At 45.1% G+C, this 20738-nt stretch overlaps 1 protein-coding gene across 1 annotated transcript in view; it reads right to left on the bottom strand.

Annotated features, from left to right (window-relative positions):
- Positions 1 to 911: 911 nt before the first annotated feature.
- zswim5 (zinc finger, SWIM-type containing 5) overlaps positions 912 to 20738 on the bottom strand; it is a 39990-nt gene continuing 20163 nt past the window's right edge. The window contains exons 2-14 of the mRNA XM_083525599.1: positions 13593 to 13949; positions 11594 to 11742; positions 11023 to 11173; positions 9950 to 10126; positions 9670 to 9846; positions 9396 to 9542; positions 7801 to 7938; positions 6405 to 6662; positions 6186 to 6321; positions 5251 to 5408; positions 4892 to 5055; positions 4711 to 4792; positions 912 to 4599 (exon numbers count right to left, since the gene is read on the bottom strand). Of these exons, the coding sequence (XP_083381725.1) occupies positions 3737 to 4599; positions 4711 to 4792; positions 4892 to 5055; positions 5251 to 5408; positions 6186 to 6321; positions 6405 to 6662; positions 7801 to 7938; positions 9396 to 9542; positions 9670 to 9846; positions 9950 to 10126; positions 11023 to 11173; positions 11594 to 11742; positions 13593 to 13949 (2957 nt within the window). The 3' untranslated portion in view covers positions 912 to 3736. The remainder of the gene's footprint in view (positions 4600 to 4710; positions 4793 to 4891; positions 5056 to 5250; positions 5409 to 6185; positions 6322 to 6404; positions 6663 to 7800; positions 7939 to 9395; positions 9543 to 9669; positions 9847 to 9949; positions 10127 to 11022; positions 11174 to 11593; positions 11743 to 13592; positions 13950 to 20738) is intronic.

Below are 20738 nucleotides of genomic sequence, written 5' to 3'. Positions count from 1 at the left end.
TCCCTGAGTTACGATGTTTCGACTTTTCGATATTACGATGACGAAAGCGGTACGACAAAATTGTAAAAAATATAAAAAATGTTACGCAACGAACACAGGCAGCAGCGTACGATGTGCGATACGTTGGACGCGCAGCTGGGATGAGCGTTGTTCTCGCTCTGTATACACAAGATTTGACACTACAGTAAACCCTATTGTACGAGCAACTAATAGTACGAGCAAACGGAGAGACCGTACTCGCAAAATTTTACCGTTTCACGAGCAAATTTCGAAGGCACGCGCAAACCCACGCTGCTGGTTCAGGTTTTGGTCGCATCAGTCGCTTAGTTGATGACGTATCGCTCGGTCGCTCTCGTTGTTCAGTGCAGCAAAAATGTAACTTTTTTAGTTTTATATTTTTATTTCACTAGAAATCTTGAAAAATGTCTCCCAAGAAAATCAGTGATGGTGCTGTGAAAACGAAAGTAAATAGAATTACCATGGAAACCGAGGAGGTTACGAGCGTGGTGCGCGTCTCACACTCGCAATCAACCACTATCACGTGGGTAAGTGTTAAATTATGTTTACATTACGGAATTTTGCGATGTATTTGTTTGTTAAAATAATCTACAAATACTTTTTAAGGGCAGAAATAAGCGATCGAATGAGATCTCGGAATGGATTAAATCGCTTTTACATTAATTCTTATGGGAAAATTTGTTCAGACGTACGAGCCATTTTCAAGAACGAATTATGCTCGTACAACGGGGTTTTACTGTACTGCCAAAGCTGCCTTTATAGCAAATGAATTAATACCCGACCAATCAGATTCAAGAATTGAACACGTAACAATCAGCGCTTTTTCATCGAAATGATTTCTCGTTTGAACTTGTTTGAAGAACCAAACCCTCAGAACAGATCACGAAGAGACGTTGACGTGTTTCACACTTTATTCATAGAAAAAGCACTGAAATTCAACACAAATCATATAAAATGGTAGTAGCATTACATAAATAGTAATAAATTTTTGTTTATAGACATTAGCTCAAGAGGTTGCACAAACGAAAAAAAATTAAAATAAAATTGTCGTCGAACTATACTTTTGTGGCAACAAATACTGGATACCTTTTTCATAATTCAGTAGCACGGAGAGGTGACAAACACTTTTCCCTTAAATAAAAAAAATGAAAGAGGAGAGGAAAAAAAACGAACTCAAACAGTAGATGAACTAGTGAACAATCTCTACCAGCGATTATTATAACTTTTTTTTTCCTTCTAAACTCTATGGACAGATCAGAACACTGGTACAGTCAACACATATAGACACGTAAAGAGTTATGGGAAAGAGAAAGAGAGGGAAAAAAAAGGAAAATAAATCGCAGCGCCACAGGATTTTTTTTGTATTTTTTGTATTGTTTTTTTGTGCAATGCTGCTGGATCAGCTAGGCAAGCTACTAACGATGCTTGGGCATGTGGAGTTTTTATAAGCAGGCAGCTACGTCCTGCATTCGTCAAGAGGGAAAAAGGCAAATGTAGGAAAAGTCTCTAAACCTGCAAAACATCTGCTTGCTCTTCCACCGCTCACGACTCGATCTGGTCGAGGTCACACCAGACGGCTTTGAAGGAAACAGACTGTGGAAGGTTTTTTTTTTGTGTAAAATAAAATGCGTCTTCTGTGGCAAAGTTTTGGAGGGAAGTTAAGGAATGAAAGTGGGGGATAAAACTTTTGAAATCAAAAGCGACCCAAACCGAAGTCTCCTCGTATTTATCCGTAACGGCATCTCGAGGCATCATATCTAAACAGAGCTTTTCTGGAATCCTCTCTATTATAATACAGCCAGTGTGTTCTAGAATAGGCATGTGTCCCGAATGCCACTTATGCTTTAAATGGTGCAATATTATAATTCTCTTTCGTAAAATTTTGCCTAAACTGTTGCTCCGTCCAAAGAAGAATTTAGAGCTGTACCACTATAATACAGCATGCGTACGCAATCATCAGCACAGGTCTGGTTTCTACCGCTAGTGGCATCCTTCTGACTCCTTAAATCACTTCGAGAAGATGATAAGGCTTTTAAAGTAAAAAAAAAAAGACATATGCAAATCACTTAAAGGCAAAAGTCCCAAAACTGTCAGTTCCCAAAGAGGGTTAAAGAAAAAAAAAAACAGGAAGTGGTTCTGCATAGTCAGTTCAACGGCTGTTCTTCCTTTTCTTGCTTTCTTCCCTTCTTTTTTATTTGTTTTATTTTTTTACACGCCATGCTTCTCTTGCAAATGAAGTATACAAAAGAACAAAAACAAACAAACAAACAAACAAACAAAAAAGAAATAAGGAGGAAAATAGAACTGTTCACAGGAGCACCTGAGAAATGTTTTTTTTTTTCTTTTGTTTTTTTTGTTTTTGTAAAAAAAGTCTTTCTGTCGTCACATTCCCAGCCCGCGACAAATTCAAGTATCCGAAAAGAAAATAACAAAAAAAAGAAAAAAAAAAGGAAAACATACAGTTATCATAAATAATTATAACTTTACAATTTTTTGAATTGACACTTTCATATTTACAATATCTTAAATGCTTATGCTACTATTTTTTTTGTTTGTTTCGTTTCTTTAAGTGATTCCCTGAGAACTGAGTTGAGCATCTTGTCCTTTCTCTCCAGGTTTCCTTCCGTTCGTAGCCGCCGAGTGCATTCTAAGTGTTGGGAGCCGAGCGGGCACTTGTAGGGGTGGCTGAGGGTGGCATGTGGAAGATGTTCTGTTTTTTGGTCCTCTTGCATTTAAAATAAAAAAAAGTTATTGTTATTGACGGACACGGTGAAAAGGGGAGGAAGCGAATCAAGTGCTTGTATTACAACACGACTACAGGAACTATTTTTGTTTCTGAACAGAACAACATGGCTGATGTTCCAATAATCACTGCCAAACGTTACTACTTTTAAAAGGGCGCCTACGCAGGCGGAAAATTTGACGAAGCATTGCATGCATGATAACGCTGAGCTTTAATGATGCAAGAATCTCTGGTTAAGTCTGCATTTCACCCCTCCCCCCAAAAATAAATCCATTTTCAGAAAGATGAGGTCTTTGTTCATATTTAGGCGGAGAAGGAAACCCCTTGCTCTTCTCAGGTGTGGAGGCGTGGCTCTCAGTAATGTTCCCTTAAATCTTCCCAACACGAGAAATAAAGGCGAAGAAAAACCAAGAAGGAGCGGACAGAGGGGAGGGTGGCGTTCACGGCTTGGCTGATTCCTGGGTAATGTAGATTCTGCGCTAAGATGAGGAACACCTTGATATTCCAGCTAGCTTTTTTAGCTCTACCCTCTGGAACTAGGCCTCAGCCTCATTCCTCATCCTGTTAAAGCTGTTCCTTAAAATACGATCGAGGTATGACTGTTAACACTGTGTGCGAGTGTTTTTTTTTTCCGGAATGACTGTTTCGAGCTCGTTGCCGAAAAAAAAAAAAAAAAAACAAGAATCAGAACCACCAATCACCACGATGGAAAAGGCTCAAAATACTCCGCCTATCATTTGGTTTTTTTTTCTTTATGTGCCACTTCTGCGTCTGTATTAAACTAAAGCGAGCATAAGCCGAAAATCAAAAAGTTGTTCTGGCCTCCACAGGTTCGAATAAATCCGTGAACGTTGGTTGTTCACTAAACGCAAACTGTATCAAACAAACAAACAAAAAAAGGATACTCAGAATATACAGGAAGAAAATAATGCCTTAAATAAACAAGGAGTTAGTGGGGAGTCCATTCGAGGCTCCTCAGCCGAAGCGTTCACGCACGAGCATCATCAGTTTCTTCTTGCCCTTGTAGATTTGTTTGAGGTTGTCGATAAACTGGGCGAACTGCACATGGCCGTCGTGCGCCATCAGGAAGGTGTCACGTGCTTTGCCCAGGAATTCAATGAACTCACCATAGTGGCGTGGGCTAATGTGCGTAAGACGCGAGTGTGTGGTGCTGATGTAGGCTCCAATGGCGGCGTCCAGAAGCTGGCGCAGTGGCGCCTTGTCCGTGCTCATCAGCTTGCCTGAGCTGCGGCGGCCGGGAATACCGGCCAAGCCGGGCGCCGTCACCGTGCAGCGGCGCAGGATGTCCGAGAGCACGGTGGCACAGCGCACGCCTTTAACCACCAGGGGCACCATGGCTCCCAGCTCGTTCTTGCCCAGCGAATGGCTGAGAGCGCACGCCCACAGGACGTCGTTAATGGCAGGATGCGTGTCTTGGTTGTACGCCAGGCTGACATGTGCCATGGCCAGTGACGCCAGTTTGAAGGCACGCAGCGGGTAGCCGCGGTGCTCCATGTATCGCGCGATGGTGAAAAGCTGTGCATGCGTCATAGCCGTCGCCGCCGCATCCACCGCGATCTGGTAGGCCGTCTCAAAGGCAACGTGCTCCTTCTCACAAAGCGTGAGCGCAGACAACGCGCAGTTGGCCGGGTCCTTCATAGCGCACTGCAGCGCGAGCGTTCGCGCACAGCTCGCCAGTTCCTCTCGCTGCCCGTAGTCCAGGCTGAGACGCAGCGCCGTGCCGTGAGACATTACAGCAGCAGCAACGATACTTGTAGCCTCGGTGGGTGTGAACAGTGTGTACCAACTCTGCAGAATGCTGACCAGTGCCCGCAGACCTACAAGGTACCGAACAAGAGAAAAGTCACCACCAGCAAGAAAAATGCTTCGGAGTCATCCGCAGTATTGATTTTACAAAAACAGAGAATACAGGTGCGTTTAATACAGACCGACTTCAGTGGCGCAGGTGACTAGCCAACGCACCATCTCTCTGCGTCTCCAGTTCAGGGTCGACAGAGTCATCCTCATCACCTACAAAGTAAAGGAATGAGGTGATATAACTGACTCAGACAGACTAAACAAAACAAACAACACACACACACACACACACACACACACACACACACTCACCTGAAGGCCGAGTTCCAGGGCAACATTGAGTAGGGTGATGTCAGGCGGGCTGTCTGCAGGTGTGGCAATCTTGAATGCGTCTTGAGCCAGTTTGAAGATAAGTGAGGAGGAGTGGATGTTTTTCTGAATGGCCTCAAGGACTGTGCGCAGTCTCAGCATGTCTCCTGTTCGAAAAACAAACACACGTTAGCGTCTAGTGCAAAACAACAGAATTCTCTGCGGAATAGATCGTGTCTGATTTTCAACTTTCAGGGTTAACAGGAAACTCGTTCAAAAATCATTTGCCAAATTTTCCCTTTAATTGAATTCTGTGGAAAAAGCGAAAGTTTGAAAGTGCTGAGTTTGTGCATATTACTCACCCTTGGCTGCAGTGAGCATGGTCGATGCCAGCTCACACTGCTGGGACTCCAGGTGCCCGAGGGTGAACCAGCGTGGGTATCTGCTCGGGACAATGGAGATACCATGGTGCGGGTGACCCACATCACCTGACGGAGCTGTGGACTCCAGAACAGGCAACCTGCAAAAAAAAAACCAACACATTAACACCAGAGCGTACGCCATCGTGTTTATACACAATAACACACTACTCATTATGGCCTGTGATCTATATTGTGTACAACGAAGAGTCAAAGCTCTAAATGCTACGCCGGTGTTAAAGCACGAACTACATTTGTATACTGGAACATGATTGGTCCTTTATATTCTTTGATGTTTGCACAAGATGAACCTCACACTGCAGCACTGCTCAGGGTTCAATTAGCTTGGTCTCTGTGCTCCACTGCTCGTGTCTGAGAATGCAGTGGGAGCAAAATTATTGATCGTTCATGTATCAGCAAGAACCCAGTATGATCTGGGCCGGGATTACAGACAGCACAGTAATAAAAGCCCACAGAGAACCCACTGATGCACCATTACACAAGAGACACAAGGGCCTGAAAGGTCACATGATCATGCAGTGCTGGTTTCTCTCCTATAACACTGATTCAGCTCATCCAGGGTTTGATAATGAGCTGAGAAGTTAACTTCCTTGTTGAGCTTTTCTCGTATATACGGTGATGGTTTCACACGACGGGGCACTAAGAACAGATATCGACTCTTATAAGAGACTGGACATCAGTTGTTGCTATTATGACGTGATAATAATTTGATTTGATGATATTTCACTGTTTGAGCTGTTACAAATTTTTTGGTTTAAAATATAGTTGTTTTTACTTATTAAATACACGTAGGAGACTCTTGCAGTCCTCAGAAACCTGTCTAGTGAACACTGGGTCACTCTGTACGAACTTCTCACCTCATGGCTCTCAGGCCGATCTTGTAGGCCAGGTCTGTATCGTGGGGAAGGAGTGCTGTGAAAAGGTACTTAGCAAACGTGTGCATGGGTACACTTTCTCTGTGGATTACCTCGCCTAGACCACTGAACGGACCACCTATAAAGAAGCAACAATGTCAGGATTCAATATATTTCCTCAAGCTACACACCACTACGCTGTGTCCAAAGTTAGAACCACACCTTCCAGCAGAAGCATGGCCTGCTTGCGGAGTGTGTGCACCAGCAACTCGTCCAGCTCCAGCTCCTGCAGCTTGGCGACTATCTGCTCCTCGTTGCGACACACTTTATCCTGGGCGTACAAGCCCTCGGGCATTAATCTCTGCTGCCCCATACCCATCAGTGCTACCTCTAACGCCAAGGCCAGGTACGACTCGCCAGCGTCTGGGCAGCCCCACACCGGCACGTGCTGATACACAGGGGGTTTTGGATCACTGGAATCTGAAAGGGAGGGACAGTAAAATAAATAAGTTACACTCCGGCTTGGATTTAAAACAAAATGCCTCTAATGTGTAATATGAAGGCATTCACGTGTAAAAATGCGTACGAGTGTACGTGGGTGTAACCACGGAGAAAATAAAACACCATCTGTTTGGGAAGAGTGTCAGCACCAGCTATTAAATCCTGGCTACAATTCTTATGTTTGCATTAGACAGTGTGAGGGAACACCAAAAACAACACACATAGAGGTGCACACACAAATACTGTATATACATGTACACACACACACACACACACACACACACACACACACACACACACACACACACACACACACAGGGACGGTCTGAAGAACCCCTACTAAGTGACAAATGAATGCGATTTGCTAATTCACACTTCTATTAGAAAAAGACAGAGTATACTTATGAAGGTGTGAATGAGCGTCTGGAGATCATGCAGTTTTTCTCGCACACGAGCGAAGGAAAAAAAATAGAAATGACAGCAGGAACACGAGTGGGCAAGAGAGATTGAGGTTGAAAAGAAGAGAAAACCAAAGAAGGAGAGATGTTCGCATTTGCTCCAGCTGTTGTTAATGCTTTGGAGTTTCTGATTGGATGAGCTTTTAGGCCACACCCACATCGCTACAAAATGCCAGATGTTGCCAAATGTGTGATGGGAGTCAAACAAAGGCCTGTGCTGCATACACCCCATACACACTTCAGCTCACACACACACACACACACACACACACACACACACACACACACACACACACACACACACACACACACACAGTACCACTTGGTTGCATTATTCCAAATCACAATAGCTCCCTGTTGGTTTCACACAATAGCAACACAAAAGGCAACACTCAGCAGCTCAGAGCAACGTATATAATGCAAATGACTGATTTTATACATTTTACTCCAGCATGTCATCAGAGTGACCCCACAGCTACAATACAACCATACAATGACACACACACACACACACACACACACACACACACACACACACAATACAGTGTCGTTTTAAAAGGTATGAAAGGCTATAGAAGCCTAATTCCTTCCAACGTACAAAACACACACACACACACAGGCACCCCCCTCCCCCCATCTGCCAACCCATAATAGCCTACCTCCGGTATCCATGGCGTTGTCGTCCTCCACTCGACATGTCTCTGTTAGAGTAGCAAACAGGCAGCCGATGGGGTCGAGTGGGTGACCCACCCAGCCCTCCAGATTGGTTGTGCTGGTCATTCCTCTCTGCAACAGCTCTACACACACACACACACACACACACACACACACACACACACACACACACACACGTAAATGAATTATGGGTGATAAAAGGCTCAGCGCAATTAATCTAACAGCTGTTTCCTAAAACACAGAACGGTACTTCGGCAACATTCGGCTGCACTTCACATCTTGATGTTCACTCCAGATTCAACTCATCCGTATGTTCAAGCTGTCGATGTATGACAGACGGTCTGGATGCAATTCTCAAGCTCCAAAAGTAAGTGCCCCCTCTCAAAGACCCTCACAGTGTTTGATTCAAGGTATTAAAATCATACTCAAAGTTTTTTTTGTAGAGGAAGATCAGGCATAACATTATGACTTTATAACAGAATGAGTGGTGAAGTGAAGAACACTGATGATCTCCTCATCATGGAAGCTGTTAGTGGGTGGATTTATTTATTAGTCAGTGCGTGAACATTTTGTCCTCAAAGTTGACGTGTTAGAAGCAGGAAAAATGGGCGAGTGTAAGAATTTGAGCGAGTTTATCAAAGGCCAAATTGTGACGTCTAGACGTCTGGGTCGGAGCATCTCTAATTCTGCAGCTCTTGTGGGTTTGTTCTGGTCTGCAGTGCTCAGAATCTATTAAAAGTGCTCCAAGGAAGGAACAGTGGTGAACCGGCGACAGGGTCACGTGCGGCCGAGGCTCATTGATGCACATGAGGAGAGAAGGCTGGTCCGTGTGGACGAGCTCCTGTAGCTCAAACTGCTGAAGAAGTTCATGCTGCTGATGATCGACGACTGTTTTATTAGCAAAAGGAGACCAACACAATATTAGGCAGTTGGTCATAATGTTATGCTGATCAGTGTATTGGAATAATAATCAACCCAATTCCACACCAACACCATTTTTAAATGAGGTTTGCAAGAAAAGTTCGATAGAAATCTTCTCTGCCAACATTCGCTAGAGTTGATCTGAGATAATGTTGAAATCCAGTGTGCGAGGTAACAATTTATTCGGAGAATTCCCTCACCTACGTGGTATTTTCATCAGCATTGCACCGAACTTTGAGCTTGTGATGCAACACGATATCCTTCTTAAAACTTTCATGACCTTACTCCGGATTATTTATTTATCTTTTATTTATCTTTACATAAACAGGCCATTGTTACTTGATAAAATATGAATGCGGTACTAGTGAATGTGTTATGAAAGCTTAATGTAGGTTCCCAGTATTTAAATCTCAGCCAAAGTCAACTCATCTGGATTTGGCTTCACACTTGATTCTACACACTTAAAAAAAAAACACACACACACACAAAAACAACCTGTGTGATGCAGAAGGCCTTGGAGCTCTACATGAGGAGATAAGTGAAAACCTGGAGCACAATGCAGCTTTTGTATGTTTTTTGGCTTCTACAGGTATGCTACGATGCAGAGCAGATAATAACTGTAAGGTCATGTTCGTGTGTGTGTGTGTGTGTGTGTTACCTTTCTTCTGGTGTTTGTAAATGTCCAGCTGCCTCTGCTGCTGAAGCCGGAGTGTATTGATGATCGCCACGGCCAATCGCAGAGCTTCTCTCGGGTAACCGTGGGAACGCAGGGCGTCCACCCTGGCACATGCGGTCGGCACGTGATCTGCAAAAAAGGTCACGTGATGTATTATTAGACGCGGCCACATGTAATAGATGGGTGTGTACGTGCTGTGTGTTCGTGTTGTGTGTGTGTGTGTGTGTGTGTGTGTGTGTGTGTGTGTGTGTCTTACCCAGCCAAAGCGGCAGGCCTTGAGGGTTAAAGAGCAGGTTTTCTCCCTCTCTCTGGTAAGCCGGCGAGACGTAGAAATCACTGCTGATGATTCGCTGCAGGTGGCTGTCCTGCCAGTGCAAGTCGCACGCTTCCATGGCGCGCGTGAACACCGTCCTCCTCGGCCTGGCCAACGAGTCTAAAGCGCACACGACACGCAGGAGATATTTAATGATACAACGCATCAGATTAAATGGTAAAATCGAGTCTAAACACGTCGTAGGTCTGAGTTTTCTGCCCACCATGTGCCAGGTTGCTCTGGGGCAGGGCGTTGGTGATGTTGGGAAGCTCGCTGCCGTAGTTGCCGTCCTCCAGCGGGCAGATATCCATGTCGCTCCACTTTTTCAGCTGTTTGAGCCATGCGCTCTTCTCCTCGCTCTTACAGTGCGGGTTCAGCACAATGCACACCCACAGCGCACCTGCGGAACAACAGAGCCGTTACCGAGGAGCACAAGAGGAACCGAGATAAAGAGGCAAAAGGAAAAGATGAGAGAGAGGACCGAGCGAACAGAAAGAAAGCCCGAGGCGGAGAGGAGATGAAGGAGGGGGAACTGCACTCCGCCTGGAGCGTTTAATGGGACTTTAAAAGTGAAATGGAAAAATGAGAAGTCCGTGTGTAATGGAGAAGGTGAGAAGGTGTCTTGACTGTCAAATAGTGAAGGTGTGTGAAGCAGAAAAGGACATTTTTATTTGATATAAGCTCCAGAAACACACAGCTGCAGTAGACCGCCGTCATGTCTCTCAGATTCGTGCATCGATCCCACCATGACCAGATATCCAGTAAATTCTAAATCTCCTTTCCTATTGGTTGATAGGATCGACAGGATTATTCTGGATTGACGGAGGGAAAATGGGCGGAGCTCTGCTATCCAGCAGCCATTTTCAGGAATCTACCCTTGTAAATGGCCTGATCAATAGAAAGCAGGCTGAGAGAAGGAAAGGCCATTGATTTTGTGGCCATATTTGATGGCTAGTGTTGCTCTTTCTTTTCATGTCTTCTGTGTATATCGCTTTCGGACATGCATTAACGCGTTGATGTTAAGAGCGAGGAAATAAGAGATAATCAGTGTTATTCACGTTAAGGAGGATACGAGGGTGTGGTTACCAATCAATAGTAGTCGTATCCTTTATTTAATATTAAAATATTTCATGCAAACTGTTCAGCTGGCTTTTAGTTCTACTTACTACTAAGCTCATTTCCGGCCAGTCAGTATTTTCAGGACATCAGAACAAACTGGACCGATACGAATGAGGCTATAGCGCTATAATCATTTCATCTTGTACGCTCTAGTCACGTGACGACGTGACGACTCACCCAACTCGTCCCACAGCTGCCGACACTTGTCCGTCATTCCTGTGCCCTGCTGTCGCCATAGCGATAGTCGAGGATCAGCCATAAACTGCTCCGTGATGAGGGTGAGCATGCGAGCTCCATTCGAATCCCGCATTCGCAGCATCTCCCGCACCTACACACATACACACACAGACACACACACACTTAATACCACACTCTCAATATACAATCGCACCAACACAGCTGAAAATCACATGAAATATACATGAAATACAGCAGCACAGAGGATAATGGTAATAATGTCCAAATTCATCAGCTGAATCTCTCTCTCTCTCTCTCTCTCTCTCTCTCTATCACACACACACACACACACACACACACACACACACACACACACACACACACAGGAAATAAGAGGCCGCTTGACATTTTATTAAAGCACATTGATTTAAATTGTCCTCGCAGGATTTTATAGCGCAATCATTTATCACAATAGGATCTTTAATATTGAGCATGTCTTCCGCATAATGTGCAGATGCTCACACACACACACACACACACACACACACACACACACACTAACGTCTCTCACCTTGGCGAACATGGAGTTCAGCTGCTTTCCTGAGCCGTAGTAGCCTCCCTGGGAAAGGAACTGCTTGACTTGCTCACGTACCTGCTCCTCATCCAGGTGCCAGCAGTTATCATCATCAATACTGGCTCCTGCTGTGGGGTCCGGGGCCCCTAAAGCACACAAAAACAATAGTGAGTGTGGATTTTATGTCGGGGAAAACGATACAACACAAACAGTTGTCGTTTTGTATTGCTTAACTGTTCTGTTTTTTGGACCGAAGCTTTAATGTGGTCCTGACATTTAGTCCATCTGTCAAAGCTGTCACAAATGAGCAACGCTCACGAATTCCAAGGTTTCAGAAATAATCAGAATTTCTGGTTTCTGTTATTTCGATCATGCTGATGACTAAATTTGTAAAGGTCGACCGATTCATCAGTTTTACCGCTTAATCGCCACCTACAGCTGATTGGTGGAACTATCAGGTATTGGCAAAAATACATACCGATAGTTTTTCCGGGGCTTTTTTTTTTTTTTTTTTCGAATGTGAGTTATTTATTTGGAGTTTTTCTTTTTGTTTTCACTTTAAATGCATACCTTTTATTTATCTCATTATTTATTAATATAATTAATATATTCATATTTATTTCATTTTACACATTTCCAAAATTCAGTTCTATTTTTTTATTATTTGAATTTTTAAAGTTCAGTACAGTTTTTCATGAAAAATTGTCATTTTATGTTTGTATTTTTATCCAGTATCCATTTTTATTTGAAATTCAGTTTATCTATCAGTTTATTAATCGGTTATGCGCAAGTATAATGGGTGGTGCATGTATGATTTTTCGGCAGTACTACGCAGACAGCACTTCGATCAAATAACTCCAAAATACTTCATTTCCACCGCATAAAAATGCTATTTTTCCCTAATCGTGCTTGTCTTTGGATGAAGTCACACTTTCAGCGAGGAGCACGCATCGATTTGGGAATAACAACCGAAATGGAAAGCATTCATTTAATTCATTGCTTTATCAAGAGATCACTGATATCAGTTCATTTTAAATTGAGGCCTCATTGGGACACACACACACACACACACACACACACACACACACACACACACACACACACACACACACACACACACACACACACAGTTGTGCTTTTTTTATATCCAAACATAGTCACAAACTCATACGCAAGAAGAAATTGATAGGTCCGCACCCTGTCTGTATAACGTCGTGAAGCTCATGTGTTATTAATTTAATTATTTAACCAAAATAATGTTTCACTATTAATAATAATCAGTTCTCAATAGCAATAAGTTCCATCATTTCCACCATCACAGTGCGCTCCCTGGTGAACCCCTGATCAGTGCCCCAGTCAAACAGAAAGAGGGCACTTCCTGGCTTATCTGCCATTTGTGCTGAGACTGACTTTAATGTTCCACTGGAGGAGAAAGGAAAAGGTAAAAGAGGTCTGCTTTCCCTCACCTCCCCACCTCCAAGCTAAATCTGGGATTCGTGAGTGCTCGGAACACTAACATAAACCGTGCAGGGATATTTCAGCCTAAAGAGCCGTGCTTGGCAGAGCTAAAACTAACACGGCTCCCCGATAGGGTCTTAAAACGAAACAGTTACGAGTTACGAGCGAACACTTAGACACTTCTGAAGAGAACCCTGGCACATGACCAGATTCCTGGCAAGATTTCTCCCATTTCCTAGATTCCCCGCTCACAGGGAAGACCCCTAGCTGATTGTTAACGAAGACGTGAGGCAGATACCAGAGCTCGAGTTGAGAAGCTTCAGATGTGTGTTTTACAAACCGTGTGAAATGCGTTACTGTTCGGCAGCGCCATCGAAACTGCTTTGAATGTGTAAATGTTGTCTGAACAAATTTCACTATTCAAATAATCCTTTCCGTTTTTCATAATATTTACTTACTTGGAGGCGAAAGAAAAATCCGCGTCTGAAAGTGGTAATTACTGAACCGATTTGAATGTGTGAAACGCAGCGCTCTTTACCGTGCACTTGGTTGATCTCCGAGTTGGACGACAGGATCTCATCGGCGAGTTTCTGCGCCGTGGGCAGCACTTCGGTGTGGTGCGCCGTGATCAGATACTGCACTAGTTTCTGCAGCTGGTCCCGGTTCATCTGGAAGAGCGTCTCGGAGATGGGCAGCCGCAGCTTCACCTGCTCGGCCCGCCGGATTCGGTACAGCGAGAGCGCCACCACGTGGGCGCAGTAGAAGATGTCGCGGTTTCCGCAACCGCATGTGACCGATGTGATCTTGCAGCGGTCGAAGCTAATAGCCACACGGTGCATCACCTCGGGCTCTGAGTGTGTGGCCGGTTCTGTTACTGTTCCACTGAGGTGGAAACCTGAAGGCAAACATAGAGGAAGAACATTGAAAGTATTATTAACTGTATCCAAGAGAAAAAGATGACCAACAAAATGTATTATAGGTATACAGTGTTTTTACAGCCATAAAAATAAAAAACGCAATTCTAAAGGTTTTTAAACCTTTCAAACTTCAGCTTTACAGCCTCACATGCACTACTGTGGTCCCCGAAGCCCTTTCTGATGGGTCTGGAAGAGGAGAGGAGGGGGGGGGGATCCTGCAGTTACATAACCACCACCCAGGCTGCACTGATCTTATATGGTAATGGATTAAGGTCATCCAATCCTCTCGGAAAAAAAAAGAGAGGAAAAAGATCCCAGGAGTGCTCAGAGACTCATGTCCTGGAAAGATGGGGGGATACAAGACGAAAGTAGATCCTCTGTGACCTTTGACCTTCATCTCCCTATGGATCTGGGTTTGAATTCATCCTTGGGGAGAGCGTATTGGGGTTGTAATGCCGGAGCTGATAGGTAGGGGTGCTGCAATGTCTCGCCCTCAAACAAGTCCCAGAGGAGACGGGGGTTAAAATGTGGGGGAAATATATGCTTAAGGCTGAAGGATTGAGGGAGGGAAGGAAAGGGTATATGGGTAGCCTTGTTTCCAGGCTTCGACTGGTTTAAATATTAATGATTAGGGCATGGACAATGGGGGTGGTACGGTGGAGATTATAGTATCACTCTAACCCTAACACCGCACCATGGCAACCCAAACTGGTTTATCAAAACAAGGGGGGATTAACGGAACCTAAAGCCAAAACCCACTGTAGGATATGTTACTCAACATTAATCCTGGTCTTTTAGCTCGTTCATACCGTTTAAAGTCTCATATCTGTGCAAGAGTCAATTACGATTAGCGATTTCTTAATGGAAACTATAGTACTCGTGCAACATTTTACACATCCAAAGAAGTCGAATAAATAAAATTAAAAAAGGGCAGACCTAAACAGTATCCTATACATACAAAAAAAAAAAAAACATGCCTCCTGCATGGCCACAATTTGAAGTGTGCACCAACACCAAGTCTCGGTTTAGGGTGACGTCTAACCAGAGCTAGCAAAACCCTCTTCAGCTTTGCCAAATCCCACAAAAGGCTTTTCCAGACGAGTTCTTCTAAGAAGGCGTCCTCTCCGTCCCACCCCTCCTTAAGATTTTTTTTTTTTCCAGAAAACAAATCCGACGTCCAGTTTACTGTCGAGCGCTTTCAGGCAGCGCCGGCGAGCACAGAGGCACCTGATTAAGGCGAGTTTATGGTGATGTCTGTTTTCAGTTTGATAAAGTCTGAAAGGAGAGGGGCTAGCCTCCGCTTAAATGGAGATCCGAGTGGGAACAAAGACGCACAAGACGAGAGCAGAATGTGTTTTTTACGGACCGGGGCGTTTCTTTTAGGCTAATGCACAAGCAGTTAAGCCTTGTGTGGCCTTCGTGCTGTGCCGAAAGGAACGGGATGCCACTGCTGCGAAAAAAAGAGAGAGTGCTAGAAAGAAATGAAAGGGAGCACATAATGGCGAGATGCTATCCTTTCGCTAGATCTGTGGCAGGCCATTGTACAGCAAGGTTGCAGGATGAATACTTAGACAGGAACTTGCATGATTGCTTAGACAAGGCCCACTGCAGATCATGCAAACATCAACGTGTTTTCCATTTCAAAGTGGAAAGCCTCGGAGTGGAGCGAGATTATGCAGATCATGGAGATTGGATGGCAAAACAAAAGCTCTGGCAGTAAATCGTGGCATATTGCACCGAATCATCTTATGAGCACCCTGGAGGAAACAGGATATTCCCAGATGAGATGCAGGGAGACGACAATATTAAGTGGCATTAAATACAATAATTTTTCAACCTTAAAACCAAAAACTCCACCACAATCAGCATACGGCGGTTACAACTATAACCCTGCGCATCAGCGGCCACCGAAACGCCATCAATCTGAAAGATGACGGCTTTGAGAGAGGAGAGTGCTCTACAAAGAATGGTTTTCCTCCTCCTCCCGCTGTCCTTGCTGACTCCATTCCGCTAAATTGCTCTTTATCAGATACGCCGAGGGTGACTCAGGACTTCTCATCTGCCCAGGAGGAGGAAAATAAACGAGAGCGAGAGAGACAGGAGGATGGCAAGGAGAATGAAATTGAGACTCTGTGTGTGTGTGTGTGTGTGTGTGTGTGTGTGTGTGTGTGTGTGTGTGTGTGTTTGTCAGAGAAAGAGTGTGACACTGCAGAACAAGCCACAGGGAGTCCTGCAACGCTGCAGGAGACCTTGTGCCTGTTACTAGTGTGCCTGTTACCTTGTGCCTCCTCAAGACCGAGGATCAAATTCTGCACCAGTCTTCCTTCACACACAAGTTTCAATACAACGCATCAATCAGACTCCACCCCCATGGCCTGCGCCAGTTCAATTTATTTTCACCAAATTGTCAATCAAATGTGTAAAGTCACTACGGCCAAACCTCCTTTACCCCAGCTGAGGACAGAGGCACCTCTTTCAAGCAAAACTACTGCTACCGATAAATAAAACTTGAAGGACATCATACACTGATCAGGCATAACATTATGACTTTATAACAGAATGAGCGGTGAAGTGAAGAACACTGATGATCTCTTCATCATGGAAGCTGTTAGTGGGTGGATTTATTTATTAGGCCACGAATGAACATTTTGTCCTCAAAGTTGGCATGTTAGAAGCAGGAAAAATGGGCGAGCGTAAGGATCTGAAACGAGTTTAACAATGGCCGAATTGTGACGTCTAGACGTCTGGGTCAGAGCGTCTCCAAAACTGCAGCTTTTGTGTTCCTGGTTTGCAGTGGTCAGAATCTAGCAAAAGTGCTCCAAGGAAGGAACAGTGGTGAACCGGCGACAGGGTCACGTGCGGCCGAGGCTCACTGATGCACTTATGGAGCGTAGGCTGGTCCGTGTGGTCCGATCCAACAGACGAGCGCCTGTAGCTCAAACTGCTGAAGAATTTCATGCTGCTGATGATTGATGACTGTTTTATCAGCAAAAGTGGACCAACACAATATTAGGCATTAGGTCATAATGTTATGCTGATCGATTTGTAAATGAATTTTTCTCACTTGCTCATGTGATGTGAGAGGGGTGGAGACTGAAGAACACCGATGAAGATTGACGTTAAAGGTCTTTTATACTCCTTTCATTACAATCCTTTGTTGTTTTGATAAGCAATACATGCTTCACTACCATCCTCTCCATGGCTGCTCTTTTCATGCTGACCTCCGAGGCAGAGTGTGTGTGTGTGTGTGTGTGTGTGTGTGTGTGTGTGTGTATGTGTATGTGTATGGGCTGCTTCCTATACCAGGTCTTTTTGATCATTCGGTACCTGGCTGAGAGGAGGCCTCGGGCAGACAAAGAAGAGAGAGAAAAAGAGAGAGATAGAGAGAGAGCGAGAGATGAGAAGATGTCGTAAGCAGATGGAGCACCAGTGCCGATCACAATAAGCCATGCAGTGTCAGCCTGGAGGAATAATGACACTGCTCCAGTTAATGTGGGTCATTGTGCTCTCTCGTTGTGCTACACACACACACACACACACACACACACACACACACACACAACCTAGCTCATGGGCAGGCATTCGGCCTACTTGACTGGCTTGTTTAAGATACACAAGGCTGATTCGAAACGGGATGACGCCGATACTTAGTAAACACAGTCCATTCAGGGAAAGCTAAACCGAATCAGATGCACTTTGTTGCATACAAAATACAAATGTTATAGGAATGAAGACAAAACAGTCATCAGGCGAGTCCCTCCTCCCCTTCCCACCCACAGCCTGGATCTAATCACCATGCCACGCTGCAGCGCTAAGCTGCAGGACAACTATGTAATCCAGCCACAAGCTAATTCTCTCCAAGCCACAATTATTATCCAACAAATCTATTGGAGACCAAGCTACTCTCTGCATCATATAGCCAAGCAGACGCTCAGACGACGTGCACACGTCCAATCAGCCCCGTTGTGTGCATTTCTACCAATCATAATTAAGCTATTGGCACCAGCTCAATAGCTTAGTGCTCAGTGCTAACAGAGTCCCCTATAGCAGGTTGCTCTATTGGCCATCTGTTTGTTGGGGGATTGTGGGGGCTAATACCACTGCAGGCAGCAGTGCCCATTGGGAAACAGGAAGAGAAGACAAGAAAGGAGATACACACTCCCTTGGCACCATCTGCCGGCCTTCAAAGACGCCCACGCACAAACAGTTCAGCCAATGGCGACATGATCCCGCCTCCTTCAAGTCACAAAGACTTAACAGGAAGCACTCAGAGGCCTCTCCTCTTCCCCACTAGAGCCTTCCCTTTGCCTCCACTCCACCTCCCATCTGCCCCAGCAGCAATATGGTTAACACCAGAAACGCCCCCCACCTTCACCTATCTATCTTCACACAACAGACGTGTATACACACAAAGCCAGTCATTGAAGCCACGGCCGGGCCCCAATGGCCACTCGGATAAAAGGCTGATTTGTTCACGACGGCTCCCGTACGCCAGGCCTCTCGCCTTATTTGTCATCATCACTCGCAATTGATTTCTGATCCGTGGGCCTGAAGCGGCCTCGCGTTCAGCCGCCGGCATCTAAGACTACACGTGCGCCACGACTGAGGGTGAGCCGAAAGATGTAATTACATGGCAAATGATGGCGCCCCAAAATAAACCTGGCATCTAGCACTAGTGCACAACCAGCCCTGGCTGAAGAGCTTTTATTATCCAGTTGCTAATTAACCTGACGAGGGCTTGAGAGTACCGAAATGAAAGGAGACGGGGGGGGAGACGGGGGGGGGGGGGGGGAGGGGTAAGGGGAGATGTATCGCGCAGGCCGTAAGAAGGACCGGATGTCCGACTGCAGATAAAAGCAGATGCTCTTGAATCGAAACCACGTAGCAAACCGTGGAAAAAAAGGAGGGAGGATATCCTTTCATTGTATTTCTGTCTCAAGGTCTTCTTGTCTTCATGTCGGCACTCAAAGAGCACGCTGAATATGCATCCAGACCTTTTGCACGGTGTGCTAACCCTGGCTGTTTAAAATAGGAAGTAGGATGCTTGGCGCAGTGTGGCTAATTAAGTTCCTGCTCGGTGACACCTTGAGATCTACTTCCTTTTTGCACAGACATGGTTAAATGATGTTCCAAACACTTCCAGGACTTCATACTTGGCATATAAATGGAATGGGTTAAACAAATACAGGAAGTGTGCCGGTGATCCAATCTGCACCAGCGGGAACAGACCACCACCAACTTTCCAGCCACGGGTGTCTAATTTCTGCAAAAAGAATCTGGCATGGCCTAAAGGTCACCGCTTGTGTTTACTTTTGTTCGTTCGGTCCATAAATGACCGCAGCTATCACTGGGTGTGCATCATAGGTCTGGAATGATGGCTCTGTCCAGCATAGCCTCCTTATCTTTATGACATGCTGGCCTTTTGCTGCTCATTTTTTCCCCCAAACAGAGCTGGTATTAATATGTGATCATGTACAAACCATCTGCTCACCAGCAAATGACAAGCAGCAGTGGGAAGACACAATGGACCTTTGGAGCAAGCTTCAGAGGTTTACTCATTCTGCATAGCCAACGGGGTCATAAGATATTTTCCATTTACAAAGGTCTTGTAAAATAAATGGTACAACAAACAAAGCTTACATCAAGTATGGTATCTAGCAAGTCCCTTAGCAATGCTTTACACCTTCTTAGCAAGCTTGTCTCTTTCTCCTTCACTATGCCAGCTAATACGACTGCCTTTGAGCTGGTCCACTCCCACTACATTCCATCTTTTAACTGTTTCTCCCAAGCACTTTGGACTTCAGCCTGCCACAGCTGTAAAACAGGCACCAGAGCATAAACACCAGCTTGGAAACACCTAGAAGCCTGTACAATGTTGTGTACTTTAACTTTACATCTACAAGGTTAGAAAAAGTCAATATGTGCCCAGGGCTTGTCCAAACATTTGCTAACGACTTTCTGAAAGTTAACTATTGTCTCCAACCCCCCACGTCTGAGCACACGTGTGATGCCGAACTCGTCAAAGGGCCATGAGGGAAGTGGACCTTCTTGGCTGCTAGCATTCGTAAGCTGCAGTAATGACAACAGCATTGTTGATCAGCTCCTCTGAGCATTAAATGCTCATCAACCAAAGCTAAACATATGGAGCAGGACAACAAAAAAGATTTGGTTGGGAAAAGAGGGGGGGTGTTGGGAAAGCAGAGACACAAAGCGAGCATGCACATGTTGAGACCCTGAAGGTGTGCTTTGCTTCCACAGTCAGCTGATGGCCTCATCTCTAATTACCAACTCTCACCCTCCTCCTTTCTGTTCCAAACTTTTCAAGCTTCTCTATTGTTTTTGGCCACCCTCCCTTCTCTCTCCCTCCTACCGCAGTGCCATCCAACCCCTGCGTTGTCCTCCATGCTCCCTTAATCTGTCCCTGACCTGCTTTATTTGCCCCAGTCCCGCTGTTCTTTCGGGTTCCCACCCTCCTGTTTTTTGTCTCCGCGGGGCCGTCTAGGCCTTGGGCTGGGATCTGGCTCGCTATTGTCGATCGCAAAAAGGGCCAACAGCAGTGAGCAGGCGCCAGCTTGGAAGCAGGGGCCTGAAGAAGAGGACAAGAGGATGGCAAAGACACTGGAGCCAGATAGGATAAGACAAAAGACAAACAGTCACAGAATCCTGAAAAGCTAAGATTTTGCATGCAACATCTTGCAAATCTTCAGTCTTGTCCTTCAAGCTCAAGGCTGCTTAAGCAAGTGCCATCTGGACAACAGCACACGATT

The sequence above is a fragment of the Silurus aristotelis genome, assembly GCF_946808225.1.
Source record: "Silurus aristotelis genome assembly, chromosome: 22".
Classification (NCBI taxonomy): domain Eukaryota; kingdom Metazoa; phylum Chordata; class Actinopteri; order Siluriformes; family Siluridae; genus Silurus; species Silurus aristotelis.
The sequence above is the reverse complement of the archived record's forward strand: the minus strand, read 5'-3'. Positions and strand labels throughout refer to the sequence as shown.